The sequence below is a fragment of the Bombina bombina genome, unplaced genomic scaffold, assembly GCF_027579735.1.
Source record: "Bombina bombina isolate aBomBom1 unplaced genomic scaffold, aBomBom1.pri scaffold_812, whole genome shotgun sequence".
Classification (NCBI taxonomy): Eukaryota; Metazoa; Chordata; class Amphibia; order Anura; family Bombinatoridae; genus Bombina; species Bombina bombina.
Window position 1 is genome coordinate 35,163 of NW_026512140.1, and position 26,314 is coordinate 61,476.

Consider the following 26,314-nt stretch of genomic DNA (forward strand, 5'->3'; position numbering starts at 1 on the left):
GGGACCAGAAGAGAAACAAACGAATCTAAAACCCAGCAAACGCCAGGACAGCGAGACAACGTGGACACACACCACCAAATAAACGAGGACATGAAGGAAAAACCCTCACCCCAGAGAACAGATGAAAACAGACTGAGTCCCACACCCCAGACCACAAGAGACCGAGGACATCTCACAAGCAATGAAAAAATTTCCGTAGCCAGAGAAAAACTCAGGAGACAGAAAAAAGGATGATAAAAACTAGTGGCGCAAAAATAAGAAGAGCCCCCATCCGAAAACGGATACGAAACATCTGTTGGCGCTCTACAAATAACCGATAATAATAAACATCCCGCTCCTGCACAGCTGAAACAGCGCAGACCAACACTACACCACTATAGACCGCAGAACAGCAGAACATCCTTCCTGAGTCAAACTTTCTGAGCAAGGAGATCCCCACAATCCAACTTCCTCTGAGGGTTCCGAAAAAAAACACCTCACAAGGGACCTCAAAGTGCATGCTAGCGTTTAAGGAACAACAGTTGCCCTGGAGACCACAGCAACCCTCCGCAAACTGGGTAGTAAAACTAACCGTAGGTCAAATCAGTTGACCAATAGAAACCATCCCTTACACAAAAGCAAGGGAAGGACCACCCGGCATGATTGAGAAAGCGACCAGACCCCGGGGGAAAAAAACAAAAACCTGAGTACATAACCCCTAAGGGAAAGCAAGCAGGAATCAGATAGAAAATAGCAATTAATCGTAGCTGAGTACAAACTCAGGAATTGCAACCTGCTAGTCAGACAAGCTAACCACTAAGCCACCTGGGCTCAATAGATTATCAGCAGACAAAGAAAAATGAATGCAGCTGTTTCCCACAGTAAAGCTTCTGCTTACTCGGCAGCGAAGCTGATCCAAGAGACCCTCAGGAAAAACCGCAAGGCGACCAACAAGTCCACCCCATGTGCCGTGAACAAGTCTGCAGAAGGCAGAGACAACAGGGGGAAAATGACAAACCAAGCTAGAACTAATCCTAGACTTGAAAGAGAAATGGGAAAAAGGAACCCCCTTACAAGAAGGCCAAGAGCCCATCCTCCGTCAAGGTATCAAACCGAAAATACCCTAGACTACCTAAAAGGGAGACAATAGGACCTGTTCTGACTAAACCCCAAATCCTAGGGGCATAACAGGAACATACAGATAGGACAAAGAGCTAGACTGCTCCAAACCCTAGACATTCCCCCGAGATCCATGATGGAGTCATAAAGGAGGAAACCAGACTTCCATAAGTCAACGCCCAAGGCAACATGCCCCAAGCCGACCAGCGGCATCTCAATGAGGAAAAGGAACCTCGATCAAATCCAGGATGACACAAAAGATACTGCAAACCACACCCGCAGCATGAGTCCATTAGGGATAAACACTTAACCAGTAGCCCCGAAATACAGGACTTTAAGAACCGAGCTTATCACGGGCCCAAACCCCTAAGGGGCGATAAAGACAACCCAGACATCAGTGACATCCAAAATCCCATCAGAGCCTAAAAGCTCCCAGGGGCGGAGGTAGAGGACATTGGCAACCTCCGCACAATAACCCAAACTACACGATGGCAAAGACTCAAGGAGAACCATCAACAGTAGCTCAAAAGGGTATAATCGCTCCACATGGTAAGGACCACACCCCTCAGATCAGGGATGCAAAGGGACACAGCGTCGGGTGTGGACTGACACGGACCATCCCAAGTGCTTCCAAAGTCCAGACCCAAAGGTCCAGAAGAATAGTGTTTGTTTGTTTTTGTTTTTTAAAAACAAATAGCTGAACGAGCAGTAGGTCCCGCCGTACCAGCCATGCTCAACATGCTTCACTAACAAGTAACAAGTCACACTCAAAACTCCAGAAAACAAAATCCGGGAACAACTTCCATAGAAAACTTGAATCAAGCAATCCCAGAATCCCCATAGGGAAAACAGAAAGAAAAGTAATCCGAACCGGATCAAGGAAAAACAAGGGCACCAGCAGGCATACGCCCAGAAGGAACTATGTTTCCGCAGACCTGCCAAACGGAAACCGTAACCTCCAGAAAAAAAGACTGGGAAAGCTCACAGTAGACCAACCGGGGAGAGACACATCCCCACTAGCCTATCTTGAAGAACCTTGTGAGAACCGAAACGGACTATAAAGGAAATGATCCCCAATAAATCCAATGTTCGTCTTAATAGGACACGCTGCCGCACAATCCTATAATGAAATGAAATGCAAGGGGGAACAAACACCCCCAGGGGGAATATTAAAGTGCCATTCATGGTCTGAACGCCCGGAATAGGCAGACAAGCACATAACTGCAAGGAAACTTCCTGCAATCGAACGAGCGCCATTAAAACATTAAAGCACAAATGCCTCGCCAACTCCGGGGGAAACAATCCACCCTGCGCGGAGGGATCAGTAACATCGGGGGCCTCAAAAGTAAAAGGGGTATGCGAGTGGGAAGGCACTTCCTGAGGAGCAGAGCCCCCAGAGGCCGATAGCTCGGAAGGCCCAGGGTCCCCCGAGCACGAGGGACCCAGTAAACTATCCAGGCACGAAAGACAAGATTGGCAGACTTGCAATAACAGGGCCAAATTACGGTCCTCACCCAAGGACATCTCAGAATTACAATCCTCATCCGAGGACGATTCGGAATCGGATATAAAAATAGTCCTGGCATTGGAATCATCCATGGCTTAAGACTATACAAAATAAACAGATAATGGGGAAAAAAAACGACTGGCACCTGACACCAATGGCTGAGGGCACTCACCACCTCCTATGACCAGACCTCAGCGGAGCAGACTCTTTCCTCCGTCTCCACACAATCAGGAATGCGGAAGGGGATGAAGCCCCACCCAAGCATAGAAACGCGCCCGGCCACCAAATGCCCCGCAAAATTCCAAAAAGCACGCCCCTAAAGGGCGGCAAAAACTAGGATCAAAGAAAAAGTTATGCAAGTCTGAATAAAATAGGCATAACCCGAAGGTATAGTTCCAGGCCGTGTAAACCACAACCGAAGAACAAGCCAATATGTTCCACATAGGCATGTGTCTCGGCCATAGAGCCCCTATGCACATACACAAGCAGGTTGAATCACATAAGAAACATGATAGAAAAACATAATTTATGTAAGAACTTACCTGATAAATTCATTTCTTTCATATTAGCAAGAGTCCATGAGCTAGTGACGTATGGGATATACATTCCTACCAGGAGGGGCAAAGTTTCCCAAACCTTAAAATGCCTATAAATACACCCCTCACCACACCCACAATTCAGTTTAACGAATAGCCAAGAAGTGGGGTGATAAGAAAAAAGTGCGAAAGCATATAAAATAAGGAATTGGAATAATTGTGCTTTATACAAAAAAATCATAACCACCACAAAAAAGGGCGGGCCTCATGGACTCTTGCTAATATGAAAGAAATGAATTTATCAGGTAAGTTCTTACATAAATTATGTTTTCTTTCATGTAATTAGCAAGAGTCCATGAGCTAGTGACGTATGGGATAATGACTACCCAAGATGTGGATCTTTCCACACAAGAGTCACTAGAGAGGGAGGGATAAAATAAAGACAGCCAATTCCTGCTGAAAATAATCCACACCCAAAATAAAGTTTAATGAAAAACATAAGCAGAAGATTCAAACTGAAACCGCTGCCTGAAGTACTTTTCTACCAAAAACTGCTTCAGAAGAAGAAAATACATCAAAATGGTAGAATTTGGTAAAAGTATGCAAAGAGGACCAAGTTGCCGCTTTGCAAACCATGATCAACCGAAGCTTCATTCCTAAACGCCCAGGAAGTAGAACTGACCTAGTAGAATGAGCTGTAATCCTCTGAGGCGGAGTTTTACCCGACTCAACATAGGCAAGATGAATTAAAGATTTCAACCAAGATGCCAAAGAAATGGCAGAAGTTTTCTGGCCTTTCTAGAACCGGAAAAGATAACAAATAAACTAGAAGTCTTTCGAAAAGACTTAGTAGCTTCAACATAATATTTCAAAGCTCTAACAACATCCAAAGAATGCAACGATTTCTCCTTAGAATTCTTAGGATTAGGACATAATGAAGGAACCACAATGTCTCTACCAATGTAGATGGAATTCACAACTTAGGAAAAAATTCAGAAGAAGTTCGCAACACCGCCTTATCCTGATGAAAAATCAGAAAAGGAGACTCCCAAGAAAAAGCAGATAATTCAGAAACTCTTCTGGCAGAAGAGATGGCCAAAAGGAACAAAACTTTCCAAGAAAGTAATTTAATGTCCAATGAATGCATAGGTTCAAATGGAGGAGCTTGAAGAGCCCCCAAAACCAAAATCAAACTCCAAAGAGGAGAAATTGACTTAATGACAGGCTTTATACGAACCAAAGCTTGTACAAAACAATGAATATCAGGAAGAATAGCAATCTTTCTGTGAAAAAGAACAGAAGGAGCAGAGATTTGTCCTTTCAAGGAACTTGCGGACAAACCCTTATCTAAACCATCCTGAAGAAACTGTAATATTCTCGGTATTCTAAAAGAATGCCAAGAAAAATGATGAGAAAGACACCAAGAAATATAAGTCTTCCAGACTCTATAATATATCTCTCTGGATACAGATTTACAAGCCTGAAACATAGTATTAATCACAGAGTCAGAGGAACCTCTTGACCAAGAATCAAGCGTTCAATCTCCATACCTTAAAATTTAAGGATTTCAGATCCTGATGGAAAAAAGGACCTTGAGACAGAAGGTCTGGTCTTCAACGGAAGAGTCCACGGTTGGCAAGAGGCCATCCGGACAAGATCCGCATACCAAAACCTGTGAGGCCATGCCGGAGCTACCAGCAGAACAAACGAGCATTCCTTCAGAATCTTGGAGATTACTCTTGGAAGAAGAACTAGAGGCGGAAAGATATAGGCAGGATGATACTTCCAAGGAAGTGATAAGGCATCCACTGCCTCCGCCTGAGGATCCCGGGATCTGGACAGATACCTGGGAAGTTTCTTGTTTAGATGAGAAGCCATCAGATCTATTTCTGGAAGTTCCCACATTTGAATAATCTGAAGAAATACCTCTGGGTGAAGAGACCATTCGCCCGGATGCAACGTTTGGCGACTGAGATAATCCGCTTTCCAATTGTCCATACCTGGGATATGAACCGCAGAGATTAGACAGGAGCTGGATTCCGCCCAAACCAAAATTCGAGATACTTCTTTCATAGCCAGAGGACTGTGAGTCCCTCCTTGATGATTGATGTATGCCACAGTTGTGACATTGTCTATCTGAAAACAAATGAACAACTCTCTCTTCAGAAGAGGCCAAAACTGAAAAGCTCTGAAAATTGCACGGAGTTCCAAAATATTGATCGGAAATCTCACCTCCTGAGATTCCAAAACCCCTTGTGCCGTCAGATACCCCCACACAGCTCCTCAACCTGTAAGACTTGCATCTGTTGAGATTATAGTCCAGGTCGGAAGAACAAGAAGCCCCCTATACTAAACGATGGTGATCTGTCCACCATGTCAGAGAGTGTCGTAAAATCGGTTTAAAGATATTAATTGAGATATCTTTGAGTAATCCCTGCACCATTGGTTCAGCATACAGAGCTGAAGAGGTCGCATGTGAAAACGAGCAAAGGAGATCGCATCTGATGCGGTAGTCCTAAGACCCAACATTTCCATGCATAAGGCTACCAAAGGGAATGATTGTGACTGAAGGTTTTGACAAGCTGATATCAATGTTAAACTTCTCTTGTCTGACAAGGACAGAGTCATAGACACTGAATCTATCTAGAAACCTAAAAAGGTTACCCTTGTCTGAGGAATCAATGAATTGATTGGTAAATTGAACCTCCAACCATGAACTTGAAGAAACAACACAAGTCGATTCGTATGAGATTCTTCGAAAATGAGAAGACTGAGCAAGTACCAAGATATCGTCCAAATAAGGAAATACCAAAACCCTGTTCTCTGATTGCAGAAAGAAGGGCACCGAGAACCTTTGAAAAAAATTCTTGGAACTGAGGCTAGGCCAAACGGTAGAGCCAAAAAACTGGTATTGCTTGTCTAAAAAGAGAATCTCAGACACTAAAAGTGATCTGGATGAATCGGAATATGCAGATACACATCCTGTAAATCTATTGTAGACATATAATGCCCTGGCTAAACAAAAGGCAGGACAGTCCTACAGAAACTGAATGTTGGTATCCTTACATAACGATTCAATATTGATAGATCCAGAACTGATCTGAAGGAATTGACCTTCTTTGGTACAATGAAGAGATAAAATAAAACCCCAGCCCCTGTTCCAGAACTGGAACTGGCATAATTACTCCAGCCAACTCTAGATCTGAAACACATTTCAGAAATGCTGAGCCTTGCTGTGTTAACTGGGACACGGGAAAGAAAAAAATCTCTTAGCAGGAGGCCTTAACTAAAGCCAATTCTGTACCTTTCTGAAACAATGTTCTGAAACCAGAAATTGAGAACGGAATTGATCAAAATTTCTTTGAAGAAAACGTAATCTGCCCCATACCAGCTGAGCTGGAATCAGATCCGCACCTTCATGGGTACTTAGGAGCTAGCTATAGATTTTCTATAAGGCTTGGATATATTCCAAACTGGAAATAGTTTCCAAACTGATACCGCTCCTGAGGATGAAGGATCAGGCTTTTGTTCCTTATTGTGAGAAAAGGAACGAAAATGATTATTAGACCTAAATTTACCTTAGATTTTTTATCCTTTGGTAAAAAAGTTCCCTTCCTTCCAGAAACAGTTGAAATAATAATTTATTACCCTGGAAAGAAAAGGAAAGCAAAGTTGACTTAGAAGACATATCAGCATTCCAAGTTTAATCCATAAAGCTTTTCTAGCTAAAATAGCTAGAGACATATATCTGACATCAACTCTAATGATATCAAAAGATGGTATCACCCATAAAATTAATAGCATGTTATAGAATAATAATAATGCTATAAAATTATAATCTGTTACTTGTTGCGCTAAAGCTTCTAACCAAAAAGTTGAGGCTGCAGCAACATCCGCTAAAAATATAGCAGGTCTAAGAAGATTACCTGAACATAAGTAAGCTTTTCTTAGAAAGGATTCAAATTTCCTATCTAAAGGATCCTTAAATGAATTACTATCTGCCGTAGGAATAGTAGCACATTTAGCAGGAGTAGAGACAGCCCCATAACCTTAGGGATTTTGTCCCAAAAAAACTCTAATCTGTCAGATGGCACAGGATATAATTGCTTAAACGTTTAGAAGGAGTAAAAGAATTACCCAAATTATTCCATTCCCTGGAAATTACTTCATAAATAGCATCAGGGAGATTAAACACTTCTGGAATAACTACAGGAGATTTAAAAACCTTATTTAAACGTTTAGATTTTAGTATCAAGAGGACCAGAATCCTCTATTTCTAATGCAATTAAAACTTCTTTAAATAAAGAACGAATAAATTCCATCTTGAACAAATACAGAGATTTATCAGCATCAACCTCTGAGACAGAAACCTCTGAACCAGAAGAACCATTATCAGTATCAGAATGATGATGTTCATTTAAAAATTCATCTGAAAAAAGAGAAGTTTTAAAAGACTTTTATATAAACTAGAAGGGGAAATAACAGACATAGCCTTCTTAATGGATTTAAAAAATAAAATCTCTTATGTTTATCAGGAACACTCTGAAAAATTAGATGTTGACGGAACAGCAACATGTAATGTAACAGTACTAAAGGAAATTTTATCTGCATTAATAAGTTTGTCATGACATGTAATAAAAACAACAGCTGGAGAAACAGATACCAAAAATTATAGCAGATACACTTAGCTTGGTAGCTCCAGCAGTAGACAGCGATTTTCCTGTAGTATCTTCTGACTCAGATGCAGCGTGAGACATCTTGCAATATGTAAGAGAAAAAACAACATATAAAGCAAAATTGATCAAATTCCTTAAATGACAGTTTCAGGAATGAGAAAAAAATGCCAAAGAACAAGCTTCTAGCAACCAGAAGCAATGAAAAAATAAGACTTAAATAATGTGGAGACAAAAACGACGCCCTTATTTTTTAGCGCCAAATAAGACGCCCACATTATTTGGCGCCTAAATGCTTTTGGCGCCAAAAATGACGCCACATCCGGAACGCCGACATTTTTGGCGCAAAATAACGTCAAAAAAATGACGCAACTTCCGGCGACACGTATGACGCCGGAAACGGAAAAGAATTTTTGCGCCAAAAAAGTCCGCGCCAAGAATGACGCAATAAAATGAAGCATTTTCAGCCCCCGCGAGCCTAACAGCCCACAGGGAAAAAAGAGTCAAATTTTTGAATGGTAAGAAAAAATAAATAATTTCAAATGCATTATCCCAAATATGAAACTGACTGTCTGAAAAATAAGGAATATTGAACATTCTGAGTCAAGGCAAATAAATGTTTGAATACATATATTTAGAACTTTATAAACAAAGTGCCCAACCATAGCTTAGAGTGTCACAGAAAATAAGATTTACTTACCCCAGGACACTCATCTACATGTTTGTAGAAAGCCAAACCAGTACTGAAACGAGAATCAGTAGAGGTAATGGTATATAAGAGTATATCGTCGATCTGAAAAGGGAGGTAAGAGATGAATCTCTACGACCGATAACAGAGAACCTATGAAATAGACCAAGTAGAAGGAGATCACTGCATTCAAATAGGCAATACTCTCCTCACATCCCTCTGACATTCACTGCACGCTGAGAGGAAAACCGGGCTCCAACTTGCTGCGGAGCGCATATCAACGTAGAATCTAGCACAAACTTACTTCACCACCTCCATCGGAGGCAAAGTTTGTAAAACTGAATTGTGGGTGTGGTGAGGGGTGTATTTATAGGCATTTTAAGGTTTAGGAAACTTTGCCCCTCCTGGTAGGAATGTATATCCCATACGTCACTAGCTCATGGACTCTTGCTAATTACATGAAAGAAATAAACCCTTACCTGTTCACTATCCACCCTAAGGAGGAATTATCAAGTGATTCCCAGATCGGAGCAAAAGGTGACTCAGCGAGACCCGTACTTGACTGTCATAATAAACACATTACAGATAACGGAACAAAATTAACCGATCTACGCCGTGGAACAGGAACACGGCCATTCAAGTGTGACGAATAGTAGCATTGCCTCCGTCATGGACTTGAGAGAAGACAGCATGTAGCGAAGCAAAGTTCGGCAAGTGATGAAAACAGAGTTGTGAATACGAGTTGGGATAGTGTTGCAGGGGATGTTCCCACTGCATCTCTGGACTCTCACTTTCGCCCAGGCCCTCCATGAGAGACTGACAGGACTACTTAAAACTCCCTTCCGATGTCGAAGAATAGCACCCTCCATAAGAGAGACATGAAAATAAAATTAAAATAAAATAATTTTAAAGAAAACTTCTGACACATCTCTGCCAACCTCCTGGGATGAAAGGCAAAGAATGACTGGGGGATAGGAGAAGTGGGAGGAGTATTTATGCCTTTTGCCTGGTGGGTCTTTGTGGACTTTTTCCCATTAGGAAGAAAAAACAGATAATGCCGAAATCTGACCCTTTCCAAGAACTAGCCAATTATCCTTTATCTAGTACATCCTGAAACTTAGAAATCGTTTAGAATCCCTAGAATTTTTAAGAGAAACCTCTAAAAGAACACCAAAGTAAGTAAGCTTTCCAAACCTTATGATACATTTTCTGGGAAACAGGCTTTCTAGCTTCCAGTAAAGTAGAGAAAACAGAATCTGAGAAACCTCTGTTTTTGAGAACTAATGGTTCAACCTCCACACCATCAAATTCAGAGATTTGAGTTCCCGATGACACAAGGGTCCTTGAGACAGCAGATCTTTCCTTAAGTGTAGAGCCCATGGAGGAAGAGATGACATCTGTATTACAGAAGCCAATTCCTGTTTGATTCTTGCAATGACTCTTGGAAGAACAAATGGAGGAAAAAAGAAAGGCCAGACGAAAGTACCAAGTGCAAACTAGAGCATCTATCATGTGAGCCCTTGGATCTCTTGACCGGAAGTCTGCGGTTCAATTTGGACACCATGAGATCTATTTCTGGAATATCCCACCTCAGGACTAATTAATCAAACACATCCTGAAGGAGAGACCATTACCCTGGATGGACGGACTGATGACTCAGGTATTCTGCTTCTCAATAGTTCACTCCTGATAGGGCGCAGTGGTTTTCTTCTGCCCAAGAAAGAATGTGAGATACCTCTAGCATAGCTAAGGGACTTCAAGTCCATCCCTGATGATTGATGTACACCACAGCAGTGACGTTGTCTTACTGGAATTAAATTATTTTTTCCTATTTGAGAAGGCGCCAAGATTGAAGGGCCCGAAGAATCACATGAAGTTCTAGGATATTGATGGGTTACCTTGTCTCCAGAGGGGACCATACTGGCCGCTCCCTTCGAGACTCCCAAACAGGCCCCAACCCATCAGACTTGCATCTGTAGTGACTACAATACAGATAGGTTGAAGAAAAGAAACTTCATGGGTCAAATAGGGACTTTCCATCCACCATGAGAGAGATTGTTTGACTGAAGAGCTGAGCTCTATGTGCTGTTCCAGATGGAAACTATCCTTTGAACACTGTTGAAGCATGGACAATTAGAGAGGACCAAGATGAAGGCGAGTAAAAGGTACAACATCTGACGCTGCTATCATAAGACCCATTACTTCCATACATTGTGCTACAGATGGAGAATGAGCCATCTGTAGAAAAGGACAGGGGGGGGTCTGAAGTTTGGTTCTGCTTAGTTCCGTAAAAATAAGAGCATTGAACTGAGTTTATTACCACATCCAGAGAGATCACCCTTGTGGCTGGTGATTCCGAACTTTTGGGGACATTGATTTCCCATCCATGTTCCTGAAGGAAAGATACCATTCTGTGGGTATGAGCAGTAGCCATAAAAAAGTAACGGAGCTTGGCACCAAGATATCGTCCAAATAAGGATCAACAGAGATTTCCAGAGCTCTGATCACTGCTAATTGAGACCCTACAACCTTCGTGAAGATGCGAGGGGTAGTGGCCGGATCCTACAAATTGGTAATGCTTTTGAGAAAAACAAACCTTAGCAACTGGAAATGATCATTGTGAGTTGGAATATGCAGATATGCATACTTTAAATTTATAGTTGTAATAAATTGACCCTCCATCATGAAAGAGGGTACCCAAACAAATTTGTTTAGAGTTTTTAAGTCCAGAATAGGGCAATAAGTGCCTTCCTTCTTTGGAATAATGAAGAGGTAAGAGTAGAAACCCTGACCCTGTTGAGATATTAGAACAGGTTTGATCACTCCCATATCCTCTAAGTCTTGAGCACATTGAACAAAGGCAGCTGCTTTTACAGGATCCTATGGAACGTGAATCAGATAAAACCTTTCCCATGGAGGTCTGACATTCATGCACATTTCTGATTTGAGTTGGTCTTTTTAGTCTGTTTGTTTTTAGACCAAGAAGATACTGATTTCCAAAAAGGTTTGGAGGATTCAGACTTCTGGTTGCAGGGAACTTTTGATCTATAGGGGAGTGAAAAGAACAAAAGCAATTAGTTTGTTTGTACCTCCCCTTAGATTTATTGTCCCGAGGAAGAAAAGCCCAATTTTCCTCCAGAGACAGTTTTGATAATAGAATCCAATTCTGATCTAAAAAAGCATCTACCCTTCAAAAGGGACTGATAATAGTCTATTCTAAGAAGCCATGTCAACTGACCAAGATTTAAACCATAAAGCTATCCTAAAAAAAAACAGCAATGGACATATTTTTACATTAATTTTGATGATGTCCCAGACTGCATCACAAATGAAATCATTAGCCATTTTAAGAACTTTAATGCAGTTGGCAATATCCACAGAAGTTTGATCAGAAACCATCTGAGAAAAAGAATCACACCAGGAGGACACCTCAGCGGCCACACAGGTGATTGCAACTGCAGGTCTAAGCTGAAGAGCCGATTGGGAGAATTATTTCCTAAGTAAGGACTCAGATTTGCAATCCATTGGATCCCTAAATGAAGAAATTTGCTCCATAGGAATAGAAGTGCGTCTAGCTAAGGTGGATAAAGCGCCATCAACCTTAGAAACTACCTCCTAGGCTGTTAAATTCTTCTCTGAACCTGTTTGAAGGTGCAAAAGGAATGCCTGGTTTCTTCTTTGGCGATATAGTCTGTGCTTTAAAAGCCTTAAGCACTTTAGGCGGAGCTTTAAAGGGACATGAAACCAACACATTTATCCTTTATTGAAGAAGCAACAATGCATAACTGAGAGCTAGTCAACGCATTGGGTGAGCCAATAACATGAAGCATATAAGTGCAGCCACCAATCAGCAGCTCTGAGCCTATTTAGATATCAATTTCAGCAAACAATACCAACAGAACAAATCAAATTAGATAATAGAAGTAATTTGGAAAGCTGTTTAAAATCAAATTCTCTATCTGAATAATGAAAAAACTTGATTCAACTTATTTACAAGTTTGGAATTCTCTGGATTTAGTTTTTTTAAATTACTCACCCCCTCAGCAGGTCGTATGAGGGTACTCACCCACCTCCTGGACATATAATGGGTTAAAACTGGACCCAGATCTACACATTACAGAGGACTCAATTTCCACATACCAACCTCTAGACACAGGTTTACCCTTCACATCAGTCGCACATCACAAAATACATAAACCCTTCAGCATCCTTGCTTATGGGGACACAATTACTTACATTAGTCACATTGAATGTTAAAGGGCTAAACTCACCAACTAAGCACTCGGTAGCCCTGTCCTGGTTCAAGAAATCTAAAGCTGACATATTTATCCACATTTTTCAAAAGACCATTCACCCAAATTCTCTAACAAAGACTTTCTGATTGGCCACTTTTCATCTAACTCAAAGAAAAAAGTCTGAGTATAAATACTTTTACATAGATCCTTACCATTCCAGCTGTTAACTGTCGACTCAGGCCCAGGGGGCAGGCGGTTAAAAGTGGTGGGCCTCCTGAGAAATAGACCAATAACATTGGCAAACATCTATGCACCCAACACTAAACAGGCTAAGTTCTTCCAATGAATTACTCAATACTTAAAATACTACAACTCCAAAAAGGTTCCCTCATATTAGCTGGTGACTTGAACATAGCATTGGAGCCAGTCATAGCATTGAACCAGGACAGGGCTACCTCATCCATAATGAGCTGATCCACTAACTGCATAAGGCAAATAGCGCTTTTCTTAAAGAGACGGTGTAGCTTTTTTGTTCTGTGAGGAAATATAGTGAACCCAGGGATAGGGATAGTTCCTGGGCTGTGTTTAGTGTCCGAGTCACTTACCTTTACTGCAGCACCCCTCCACTGAATCTTACAGCTTGCTTAGGCCTTCCCCCCTCACAGAATGCTGATACAGTAGAGAGCCCATCCAGTGCAAGTAAATATACTGCAGAGTATACTTGTGGATAAACCAGAAACCCCTCAGATGGAGGCTAATAGACAGGGTTCCCGCGACTCCTGAGGGCAATTATGACTGAGAAATTTACTCATGAGTGTACCGACATGCCATAATTGAGGTATTCCTTTACCCCTGCTTCATTCAGAATCTTTGGAGAAATTATCCTGCAGTGAAGATGGAAGAGGGCTACTGGGTCTCAAATCAGGTCTGAGCTCCCAATAAATAATTAGATAGAACAAAATGACTGGGGAGAGGTGGTGGGAGGTATTAAAGCTCTTTAACCTCCTCCTAAATATATCCTGTATGTTATGGATGCCTATGGACTTTCCTCATCTCACAAAAGAAATAGTAATTTTTGATCATTTTATTTTGAAATATTTAATAAAAAAGTTTGTGGATTTCAGAATAAGTTTGTATTTTGGAATTCTGGTTTTGGCTTTTGTACCTATATAGTGAATTCCCTGTTAAAATTGTAAAAATACATTGTAAAATAAATAAAACTCACTCTGAAGCCACCTTCGTAATTTATAAGTAAGAATTTGCTTATCCCATAAAACACTATAAAGCATCTGCATGCTCCTCTCTAATTGCATTTTCTACTGAAATGGGGCATAGAAGTGCAAGAGAATGTTCTAATATGTTAGGGCCTTTTATTATTGCCCTCTAAGTTACATTTAACAATGTGTTTAACCTCTGTAAAGGGATTAAACTCCTAGTTAAAGTCGGCTCCAGAGCAACAGGGTAGTAAGCTGAATACAGTAGGTGTGCAAGAGCCACCAATCAACAACAAGCTCCCAGTAGTGCATTGCTGCTCCTGAGCCTGCCTACATATGATTTTCAACAAAGGATACCAAGAAAAGGAAGGAGATAAGATTATTGAAGTAAATTGGAAAGTCATTAAAAGTTGTATGGTCTATCATAATCATGAAAGTAAGTTTGACTTTACTGCCCCTTTATGACAGTGTGTCATTTTTGGACACAATTCACTTCCATTATCAAATTTACTTTGTTCTTTTTGTATGTTTTGTTGAAAAGTGTATGTTCATATCCTCAGCAGCAACGCAGTACTGGGAGCCTGCAAGTGACTGGTCGCTATACACATGCATCTTGCCTTTGGCTCACCAGATGTGTTCAGCCAAGCTCCCAGTGGTGAACTGCTGTTGTGAAGCTGACTTTAACTAAGTATTTAACCTCTTTGCAGAGGTTAAATGCATTTATATGAAAGCAATAGTGCAATAATAAAATGCACTAACATATTTGCATATTGAGTTTTCATATCCCTTTAAGTGTCTTAAAATTGCATGCTCTATACCTCCTCAAATAGACTTCTAGGAGAATAAAATACATGTTACATAAGTTACATCTGCATAATGCTCATTTGAAGGAGGTTTTTACAAAAGTATACATTTTGTTTTGATTGACAAAAATGTGTTTATTGGCCATCATTAAAAACCAATTTCAGTGTAAAAAGGCTGGGCAGTGACCACACTTGATAAAAACTAAGGTTAGAAATGTATTTACATAAACACATTAAAACAAAGTCGCATCATTTAGTAACCTGCAAATAAAAGGTCTCAAGCACTTCGTTTTAAAGAACACGACGCGCCATTTTTCCATACCTCTATCCATAAAGTAGCCTGTCTCACACAAGAGCTTGAACTCCCGATTCCAAACGCGCAGTTCACCCCCACCAGATAACCATACATCCAATCTCTGGAGGACAGTCAGTGTCTGAAAAAAGAGCCATTTTTACTACATTAATTATTAGTAGTAGTTATTTCTAGAGCGCCAACAGATTCCACAGAGCTAATAAAACGTTTATTTTCCAAGTAGGTGCTAAATGGAATACTTCATTGTTGTGAATTGTTCACTCAGTGCACAAATGTTTTCCACTACACAGTTTCTCTTCATTAGGTCAGTGATTAGCAAGTTCTAGGAACCATACATTCTAAAATGTCAACTCTAGCTTGTAATATTTTAAGGGATATGAAACCTCACAAAATTATATTGTGATTCAGACAGAGCAGACCATTTTAAAAAAGTTTCCAATTTACTTCTTTTAGCAAATTTGCTTTGTTCCCGTGAAATTCTGTGTTGAGGAGATACGTAGGTAGGCATTTGGAACACTACAAGGCAGGAAATAGTGCTGACATCTAGTTCTCCTGCAAATGGATAACATTCTTGCAAAACTGATGCCATATAGTGCTCCCTGCTTTTCAACAAAAGAAACCAAGATATGTAGAAACATTGATAAAAGAAGTAAATTAGAAAGCTGCATTGCATTATCTATCTAAATCCCGAAAGAAAATGTTTGGGTTTCATATCCCTTTAAAGTGAAGGTCCATTTTGATTTATTAATGCCCGTTTTTTAATAAACCTATTATAAACAAGGGCACTTTAATTCATCAAAATTGACATTTCACTGTTTTCTTCAAAAACTTACCTTTTAATCCTGGCAGCCGCTCCAGCACTTCCTCCACCCGTGGCAAGCCGTCTTCGTGGGTCCAAAATGACGAATCTGGCTTCCTCCAATCACAGCGTTGCATCAGGCCAAGATTCCCCGGGGGGAAAGCTGTGATTGGAGGAAGCCTGATTCGTTATTTCTGACGTCTGCAGAGGCTTCCGACGGACGGGGGAATTGTTGGAGCGGCATTCAGGATTAAAAGGTAAGTTTTTTAAGAAAACAGTGAAATGTCAATTCTGATGAATGAAAGTGCCCTTGTTTTTAATAGGATTATTAAAAACCCGGCACTAATTCATCAAAATGGACTTTCACTTTAAAGGGACATTAAACACTAAATACATGCTAGATAGAATGATGCATTCAAAGAAAAGATTAGTCCATGACTCATTAGTTGTTTAAAAAGTGACAAAATAAGTGTAAAGTTTTAGTGTCTATAAAACACTGGGAGCTGCCATGTTGTAACTTGTGTTACCTTCTCTGCTGTGGCCAATTAGGGACAGTTATACATAGGTCATTAGAGTGTGCAGCCAATGGTTGTGCTGGATTTAACAGTGTTCTGCACTTCCATTTCTAACAGGAACTAAAAAGCTCACAATTTCAGAATGGAATTACAGGCAAAGAGGACAAAATAAATAATGAAAGTATATTGCAGAGATGTTTTATTATATACAATTTATCATTTTAGATTACCATCTCAAATTGTTTAATGTCCCTTTAAGATCAGTATACACCAAACTATAAAGACTATGGATCATCAGCACTTTTATGTGATGTTGTTGTGATCATGGATAGCTATTTATCATGCAGTAATCACACTTTTATTTGACTTTTGCTTACTTTATCAATAGAATTGAGTATTGCCCTGACATAATCAGACTAAACACAATGGTACAGACATTCTAGCATACAGTAAATTGTGAGAATATGTAAACGTTTCAAGTAATGGCATTGAAACCAGGTAATTTCAACATACATTGTTTTCAATTTACCAATCATTTCATGTATAAAGAACTACAGAATCTGGCAGCACCTTGCAAAATGAATTATGGTAATACCTATGTCATTTTTGATTACGACTATACCACTTTAGTTATTTAAAATGTGATTCTTCTATTGGCCAGTTTCTGCTTGCACATAATGCTACCTTAATTCTGTATTATTAAGACATATTCTCTTACCCATAATGACTTACCTTCACAGGAGATTGAAAGTCGGTTGCTGTTTGGATTTGTTGTCCAGTTTCACAGTTCCAGGCCTGACTTGTGTCATTAAGAAACAACACTATGAACAATGTAGCAGTTTTAATTATCATTAATAAAGATTAAGGTTAGGTATGTTTCTATGTTAGACCTGTTTCATGCACCTACTGTTGAAATATGAATTTTGACCCACTGGATCAGTTACTGCTCACCCTCTTCCCTTTCTTATGTCATAAACTAGATGAGCAAAAAACGGGATTATTGCTTCGTCTAAATGTTTTTAAATCTAATTAACATCTTGTTTATTGCAATTGTTATCCAAATTGCAAATGATGGGTGGAGTTTTGCTATTAAATGAGTGTTAACACTTTCATATCCCTTTAAAGGGACAGGAAACCACAATGTTTTCTTTCATGATTTAGATAGAACATACAATGCTAAACAACTTTCCAGTTTACTTCTATTATCAAATTTGCTTCATTATCTTGGTATGCTTTGCTGAAGGATCAGCAATGCAGTACTGATTTCTAAATGAACACATGGGTGAGCCAACGACAATGAGAAAATATATATATATGCAGCCACCAATCAGCAGCTAGAACCAAGGTTTTTTTTTTTTTGCTGCTTCCGAGCTTCCCCAAATAAATCTTTCAGGAAAGGATAACAAGAGAAGGAAGAACATTTAATAATAGAGGTACATTGGAAAGTTATTCAAAATTGTATGTTCTATCTAAATCATGAATGTTTAATTATGACTTTACTGTCACTTTAAGGAGCTCAAGTGACAAAACAAGCTCATTCATTTTCAAAAACCTGAGACCCAATAAACATGCAGATAGAGGTCATTTATGCCTAGTGTCATAAGTTTGTCGTTAAAATAAATCACGTTTTAATTTTTTTTTATTGTTTAAATAAAACTATTTATGTTCTAGTTATACTGATGAAAGTGTAGTCATCAGTCAACCAGAGGTTACAACGTTTCTTCATCCATAGAGAAGTAGCACAGATACAATTTGTATCTGTGAGGGGAAAAATCCCTCTTGATCCTAACACTAGCAACAGTTTTTCTTGAAGGAAAAATACAACAAACCTTCTTTTGTCGCTATGTTAATCAGCAAAACACAATAGTTTCTGCAGCATCGGACAGTTTGCTTAAGTTTTCTTCTCTTCTTGTATTGATGCTAAGTACACAAGGATACAATGACTGTTTTGTCAGCTGAAGCAGTCAAGATAAAATCAATTCTTTCTTCAAAATGTTCAGATGTTTTAAATACGACGACTGCAGTGATTTTTTGTTTATGTCCTTGTAGTTCAAACAGAACCTCTCCTGTCTGGGGGAGATCATGATAGATTAGTATAAATGCTTTATAGTCTGCATAATCCAGGCAACATTTTACAGCTATACAGATTAAATATGTTCTATAGACGATATACTGTACATTTAGGCTACAATATATACAATATATATATATGTTTAACCCTTTGAGTGCCAACGACGGCATGGAATCGTCGCCAATGTCACCCTCAGATTCCAACGACGACTCCATGCCGTCGCTAGGACTCACTAGCTTTGAGGGGGGCCTGAGGGGGCCCATCTTCCTCCGCTCGTCCGATCTTGCCCTCATATTGAAGAGCAGGCTTGGGGCTTCACACGGTGCGTGATGACATCATCATGCATTGACGCGATGATGTCATCACACAACTTTATTTACAACTGTCAATTTACAGTTATGGAGAGATTGGGGCACGTTGTGTAGATGCCCGTATCTTAGGCATCTAAGCAGCTACATACCCCCAAGACACACCATTGGAAAGGTAATTGTCTCACCTTTCCAATGGTGTAAGTCTTTAAAGTGTAGTAAAAATAAAAAGTTACAAATAAATACATTAAAAAAAATATTTAAAAAATGATAAGGGGGTCTCTGAAGGCACATAAAGATAAAAATTGCATAGAGACCCCCCCAAAGAGGTCCCAACGCTGCTTTTTAATGCCCGCTGGTATTACGAGTCTTGCAGGTACAGGTGTAACGCTCACTTTTTTGGCGCGACTCGAACATACTTCAAATCCACTTACGTCAATTGCGTATCCTATATTTTCAATGGGATTTTCCTAACGCCGGTATTACGAGTCTGACCAAAAGTGAGTGGTAGACCCTCTCCTGTCAAGACTGGTACCGCATTTAAAAGTCAGTAGTTAAGAGTTTTATGGGCTAACGCCGTAACATAAAACTCTTAAGTAAAGTGCTAAAAAGTACACTAACACCCATAAACTACCTATTAACCCCTAAACCGAGGCCCCCCACATCGCAAACACTATAATAAATTTTTTAAGCCCTAATCTGCCGAACCAGACATCGCCGCCACTATAATAAATATATTAACCCCTAAACCACCGTACTACCGCATTGCAAACACTAGTTTATTATTAACCCCTAATCTGCCGTCCCTAACATCGCCGCCACCTACCTACATTTATTAACCCCTAATCTGCCGCCCCCGTCGCCGCAACTATATTAAATGTATTAACCCCTAAATCTAACTCTAACCCTAACACCCCCTAACTTAAATATAATTTAAATACATCTAAATAAAATTACTATAATTAACTAAATTATTCCTATTTAAAACTAAATACTTACCTGTAAAATAAAACCTAACCTAAGTTACAATTACACCTAACACTACACTACAATTAAATACATTCCCTACATTAAATTAATTACAATTAAATAAAATAAAATAAAAGTACAAAAAAATTACAGAAAATACTAAAATAATTTTTTTAAACTAATTACACCTAATCTAATCCCCCTAATAAAATAAAAGACCCCCAAAATAATAAAAATCCCTACCTTATACTAAATTACAAATAGCCCTTAAAAGTAATCCGCTCTTTTACCTGTAAAAAAAAAAAATACAATACTCCCCCCAACATTAAAACCAACCACCCACACACCCAACCCTACTCTAAAACCCACCCAATACCCCCTTAATAAAACCCAACACTAACCCCTTGAAGATCACCTTACCTTGAGCCGTCTTTACCCAACCGGGCAGAAGTGGTCCTCCAGACGGGCAGAAGTCTTCATCCAAGCTGAGAAGAAGAGGTCCTCCAGACGGGCAGAAGTCTTCATCCAGACGGCATCTTCTATCTTCATCCATCCGGAGCGGGTCCATCTTCAAGACATCCGACGCGGAGCATCCTCTTCTGTCTTCATCCGACGACTAAATGACGGTACCTTTAAGTGACGTCATCCAAGATGGCGTCCCTTCAATTCCGATTGGCAGATAGAATTCTATCAGCCAATCGGAATTAAGGTAGAAAAAAATCCTATTGGCTGATCCAATCAGCCAATAGGATTGAGCTCGCATTCTATTGGCTGTTCCAATCAGCCAATAGAATGTGAGCTCAATCCTATTGGCTGATTGGATGTGTGGGTGGTGGGTTTTAATGTTCGGGGGGGGTATTGTATTTTTTTTTTACAGGTAAAAGAGCTGATAACTTTGGGGCAATGCCCCGCAAAAAGCCCTTTTAAGGGCTATTTGTAATTTAATATAGGGTAGGGATTTTTATTATTTTGGGGGTCTTTTTATTTTATTAGGGGGATTAGATTAGGTGTAATTAGTTTATAAAACTTGCAATTATTTTATTATTTTCTGTAATTTAGTGTTTGTTTGTTTTTTGTACTTTAGTTTATTTTATTTTATTGTAATTAATTTAATTTAATGTAGGGAATTTATTTAATTATAGTGTAGTGTTAGGTGTAATTGTTACTTAGGTTAGGTTTTATTTTACAGGTAAATTTGTCTTTATTTTAGCTAGGTAGTTATTAAATAGTTAATAACTATTTAATAACTATTCTACCTAGTTAAAATAGATACAAAGTTGCCTGTAAAATAAAAATAAACCCTAAGCTAGCTACAATGTAACTATTAGTTATATTGTAGCTATCTTAGGGTTTATTTTACAGGTATTTAGTTTTAAATAGGAATTATTTAGTTAATTATAGTAATTTTATTTAGATGTATTTAAATTATATTTAAGTTAGGGGGTGTTAGGGTTAGACTTAGTTTTAGGGGTTAATAACTTTAATATAGTGGCGGCTACGTTGGGGCGGCAGATTAGGGGTTAATAAATGTAGTTAGGTTGCGGCAACATTGGAGGCGGCAGATTAGGGGTTAATAAATATAATGTAGGTGTCGGCGATGTTGGGGGCATCAGATTAGGGGTTCATAAGTATAATGTAGGTGGCGGCGGTGTCCAGAGGGGCAGATTAGGGGTTAATAATATAATGCAGGTGTCAGCGATGTTGGGGGCGGCGGATTAGGAGTTAATAAGTTTAAGATTAGGGGTGTTTAGACTCGGGGTTCATGTTAGGGTGTTAGGTGTAGACATTAAAAGTGTTTCCCCATAGGAATCAATGGGGCTGCGTTAGAAGCTGAACGCTGCTTTTTTGCAGGCGTTAGGTTTTTTTTCAGCCAGCTCTGCCCCATTGATTCCTATGGGGAAATTGTGCACGAGCACGTTTTGCCAGCTCACCGCTACCGTAAGCAGCGTTGGTATTACAGTGAGATGTGGAGCAAAATTTTGCTCTCTGCTCACTTTTCTGCGGCTAACGCCGGGTTTAAAAAAACCTGTAATACCAGCGCTGTCTATAGGTGAGCGGTGAGCATAAACTGCTCGTTAGCCACGCACAGCTTACCAAAAAAACTCGTAATCTAGCAGTTTGTAAAGAGAATTATGGCTGAGCGTCTGATGAGTGAAGCAGCTGAGTTCCTTATGAACTACGACTTTGTTTCCTTCTCGGATGATGCTAGATCTGCTAGAGAAGATTCTGAAAGCGGCTTTGTCCCTGGTGCGCATTTTTGGAAAGTACACCGCTTGGCACATCAAATAAGGGGCTGCATGTATATATAGCGCACAATTTGAGTGTGTAAGAAATAGCTGAACATGTCACTTTACTTAGAAACAAATGTTTTCTAACCAAAGCACCATATTCCGTTAATTTTTACGCACTCCACTTTTGTACTAGAAATACATGTAGCCCCTCATTTAATGCCCAAAGGGGTGTACTTTATACAAATGTGTACTTTATGTACCCTTTTTAACGTCCCATGTGACTAGAGCTGTTTAATTGCAGACATGACAGCCTAAATAAAAGTCTAAAATAATTGTCTTAATTTGTAGCTGTGATATCTGCAATTAGAAAGCTGTAGCCACCTGGGAAGTTAAGATACAGTAAATAAAGGGTACATTTTTGTACACCCCATGGTGCATCAATTAAGGGGCTACATGTATATATAACGCAAAACTGGAGTGAGCAATATATAACTAAACAGCGCACTTTGCTCAGAAAACGTTTTTTTAAACAAGTGCAATATTTGCGTATTTGTTACATACTCCAGTTTTGAGATATAAATATAAATAAACCCTCATCTGATAGACTTGGGAGTGTAGTTTCTAAAAATATAGTTTAGTTGCCATATCTTAACTTCCCTGGCGGCTAGAACTGTTTAAATGCCAGCAACAGAATATTAAATTTAAAAACGCTGTTTTTGATTATATACTAAATTGACATCCCAGCAATAAAACAGTAGAAAAACACAGTGAAATGTTCTCAGTTACTTATTTTATACAAGTTATCTACTACAAATATTTATACACACAGGTTTTGATGAGAGAGTTTACAAAAATAAAATTGCATACAGTTAATTATTGAGTAAAAAAGAAAATTAATGCTTACCTGATAAATTTATTTCTTTTTTGACACGATGAGTCCACGGATCATGTTAATTACTAATGGGCTATTCACCTCCTGGTCAGCAGGAGGAGACAAAGAGCACCACAGCAGAGTTTTTAAATAGCTCCTCCCTTCCCTCCCACTCCAGTCATTCGACCGAAGTTAGGAAGAGAAAGGAAAATCCAAGGTGCAGAGGTGTCTGAAGTTTACAAAAACCCACAACCCGTCTATAAGAACAGGGCGGGCCGTGGACTCATTGTGTCAAAAAATAAATACATTTATCAGGTAAGCATAAATTTTCTTTTCTTTTTTAAGACCCGATGAGTCCACGGATCATCTTAATTACTAATGGATTCAAAACCAAAGCTAGAGTACACAGATGATACGGGAGGGACAAAACAGGGAATCTAAACGGAAGGCACCACTGCTTGAAGAACCTTTCTCCCAAAAACAGCCTCAGACGAGGCAAATGTGTCAAATTTGTAAAACTTTGAAAAAGTGTGAAGAGAGGACCAAGTTGCAGCCTTACAAATCTGTTCTACAGAAGCTTCTGTTTTGAATGCCCGTGAGGAAGAAACAGCCCTTGTGGAATGAGCCGTAATCCTCTCAGAAGGCTGTTGTCCAGCAGTCTCATATGCAAAACGTATGATGCTCCTCAGCCAAAAAGAAAGAAGTAGCCGTAGCTTTCTGTCCCTTGCATTTTCCTGAGAAAACCACAAACAAAGAAGAAGACTGACGAAAGTCCTTAGTCGACTGCAGGTAAAACTTTAAAGGGACACTAAACACCTGCTTAAGATTTTCTGAACTAACTGTTTCTGAGGAATCAAAATAAACTAATACACTGTTCTCAATGCTGTATATTCATCTTACTACAAGCTCTTCAAGAAGACTCTTCATATTTTCTATGCTTATCCACAGCTTGCATTTTCCTATCTATGGTGCCATCTTGTAACGTGCGTTCCACACAGGCACTGCAGTCACATGACACGTGTGCACAGCAGCTTCTTCTCTCACTGATGTCATGTAACTTATTGAAGGCAGCCAAATTGTCCTCATATACTGCAATGCATTACAGTGAATGAGCATTGACAAAGTTTAATTTTATATGTGTAATACAGTGCTTCTTATTTTATAAAACATGTTTTCAACATGGTATGTACCCTGAACAGATCTCCTCAGTCTTCGTTTCACTCACTGTTTATAACTGAAAGAAGCAATCACCAGCCCGATGTTCAGTGGCAGAGGGGAGGGGGGAGGAGGGAAGGGGGAGGAGGAAAGGGAAGGGGGAGGAGGGATGAGGGAAGGGAAGGGGGAGGAGGAAAGGGAAGGGGGAGGAGGAAAGGGAAGGGGGAAGGGGGTGGAGGGATGAGGGAAGGGAAGGGGGAGGAGGAAGGGAAGGGGGAGGAGGGAGTCTAGCAGCCGTTTTTTTTAACTCACTGTTATTAAGAGAGATCTCGGCAATATCCAAGGAAATATTTATCCGTGTGTTCAGAGATCTCTGAATAACAGTGAGTTAAAAAAAACAGCTGCTAGACTCCCTCCTCCCCTTTCCTCATCCCTCCTCCCCTTCCCTCATCCCTCCTCCCCTTCCCTCATCCCTCCTCCCCCCTCCCCTCTGCCACTGAACATCGGGCTGGTGATTGCTTCTTTCAGTTATAAACAGTGAGTGAAACGAAGACTGAGGAGATCTGTTCAGGGTACATACCATGTTGAAAACATGTTTTATAAAATAAGAAGCACTGTATTACACATATAAAATTAAACTTTGTCAATGCTCATTCACTGTAATGCATTGCAGTATATGAGGACAATTTGGCTGCCTTCAATAAGATACATGACATTAGTGAGAGAAGAAGCTGCTGTGCACACGTGTCATGTGACTGCAGTGCCTGTGTGGAATACCATAGATAGGAAAATACAAGCAGTGGATAAGCATAGAAAATATGAAGAGTCTTCTTGAAGAGCTTGTAGTAAGATGAATATACAGCATTGAGAACAGTGTATTAGTTTATTTTGATTCCTCAGAAACAGTTTAGAAAATTTTAAGCAAGTGTTTAGTGTCCCTTTAAAGCCACGTCCAAATTGTGCAAGAATCTTTCCTTCTTAGAAGAAGTATTAGGACACAAGGAAGGTACAAAGATCTCCTTATTAATATTTCGATCAGAAACAACCTTAGGAAGAAATCCTAATTTGGTACGTAAAATTACCTTATCTACAAGGAAAATAAGATAAGGAGACTCATACTGCAAAGCCGAGAGTTCTGACACTCTCCAAGCAGAAGAAATAGCAACAAGAAATAAAACCTTCCAAGATAACAACTTAATATCTAAAGAGCCCCTTGAAGAACATTGAGAACTAAATTAAGACTCCAAGGAGGAGTAACTGGTTTGAACACAGGCCTGATCCTGACTAAGGCCTGACAAAAAGATTGTACATCCGGAACATCCGCCAGACGTTTGTGCAACAAAATAGATAAGGCTGAAATTTGACCCTCTAGGGAACTCGTCGATAAACCCTTCTCCAAACCCTCCTGGACAAAAGACAAAATCCTGGGAATCCTAACTCTACTCCAAGAGCAGCCCTTGGATTCACACCAATAGAGATAAATATTTACGCCAAATCGTATAATAAATCCTTCTAGTTACAGGTTTACGAGCCTGAATCATGGTCTCTATAACCGAATAAAAAAAAACCGGCTTGGATAAAATCAAGCGTTCAATATCCAAGCAGTCAGTTTCAGAGAAACTACGTTTGGGTGAAGGAAGGGCCCCTGAATCAGAAGGTCTTTCCTCAACGGAAGTCTTCAAGGTGGTAGAGATGTAATCTCCACTAGGTCTGCATACCAAATCTTGCGAGGCCAGGCCGTTGCTATGAGGATCACCAAGGCTTTCTCCTGTTTGATTAGAGCGATTACTCGAGGAAGAAGAGCAAATGGAGGAAACGGTATGCTAGATTGAAATTCCAAATAGCCACCAGAGCATCTGTCAGTTCCGCCTGGGGGTCCCTGGATCTCGACCCGTATCTCGGGAGCTTGGCATTCTGTCACAATGCCATGAGATCTAATTCCGGCTGACCCCACTTCAGAATCAGGCTTGAAAACACTTCCGGATGGAGTTCCCACCCCCCCGGATGAAAGGTCTGCCTGCTGAGGAAATCTGCCGCCCAGTTGTCCACCCCTGGGATGTTGATCGCCGACAGACAGCAAGAATGGGCATCCGCCCATTGAATAATTTTGGATACCTCTGTCATCGCCAAGGAACTCCCCTTTCCCCCCTGATGATTGATGTAGGCCACTGACGTTATGTTGTCCGACTGGAACCTGATCAACTGTGCCGAGGCTAACAGGGGCCAGGCCAGAAGAGCATTGTAGATTGCTCTTAGTTCCAGAATGTTTATGGCTAACGCAGACTCTGACTGAGTCCATATTCCCTGAGCCTTTAGAGAGCCCCAGAC

The 26,314-nt window shown here is 40.0% G+C and overlaps 1 protein-coding gene across 1 annotated transcript in view; it reads right to left on the minus strand.

Annotated features, from left to right (window-relative positions):
* Window positions 1-26,314, minus strand: part of LOC128644142 (WD repeat-containing protein 41-like) — a 124,458-nt gene that overhangs the window by 21,611 nt on the left and 76,533 nt on the right. The window contains exons 3-5 of the mRNA XM_053696852.1: window positions 18,320-18,451; window positions 17,114-17,176; window positions 15,077-15,188 (exon numbers count right to left, since the gene is read on the minus strand). Coding sequence (XP_053552827.1) covers window positions 15,077-15,188; window positions 17,114-17,176; window positions 18,320-18,451 — 307 coding nt within the window. The remainder of the gene's footprint in view (window positions 1-15,076; window positions 15,189-17,113; window positions 17,177-18,319; window positions 18,452-26,314) is intronic.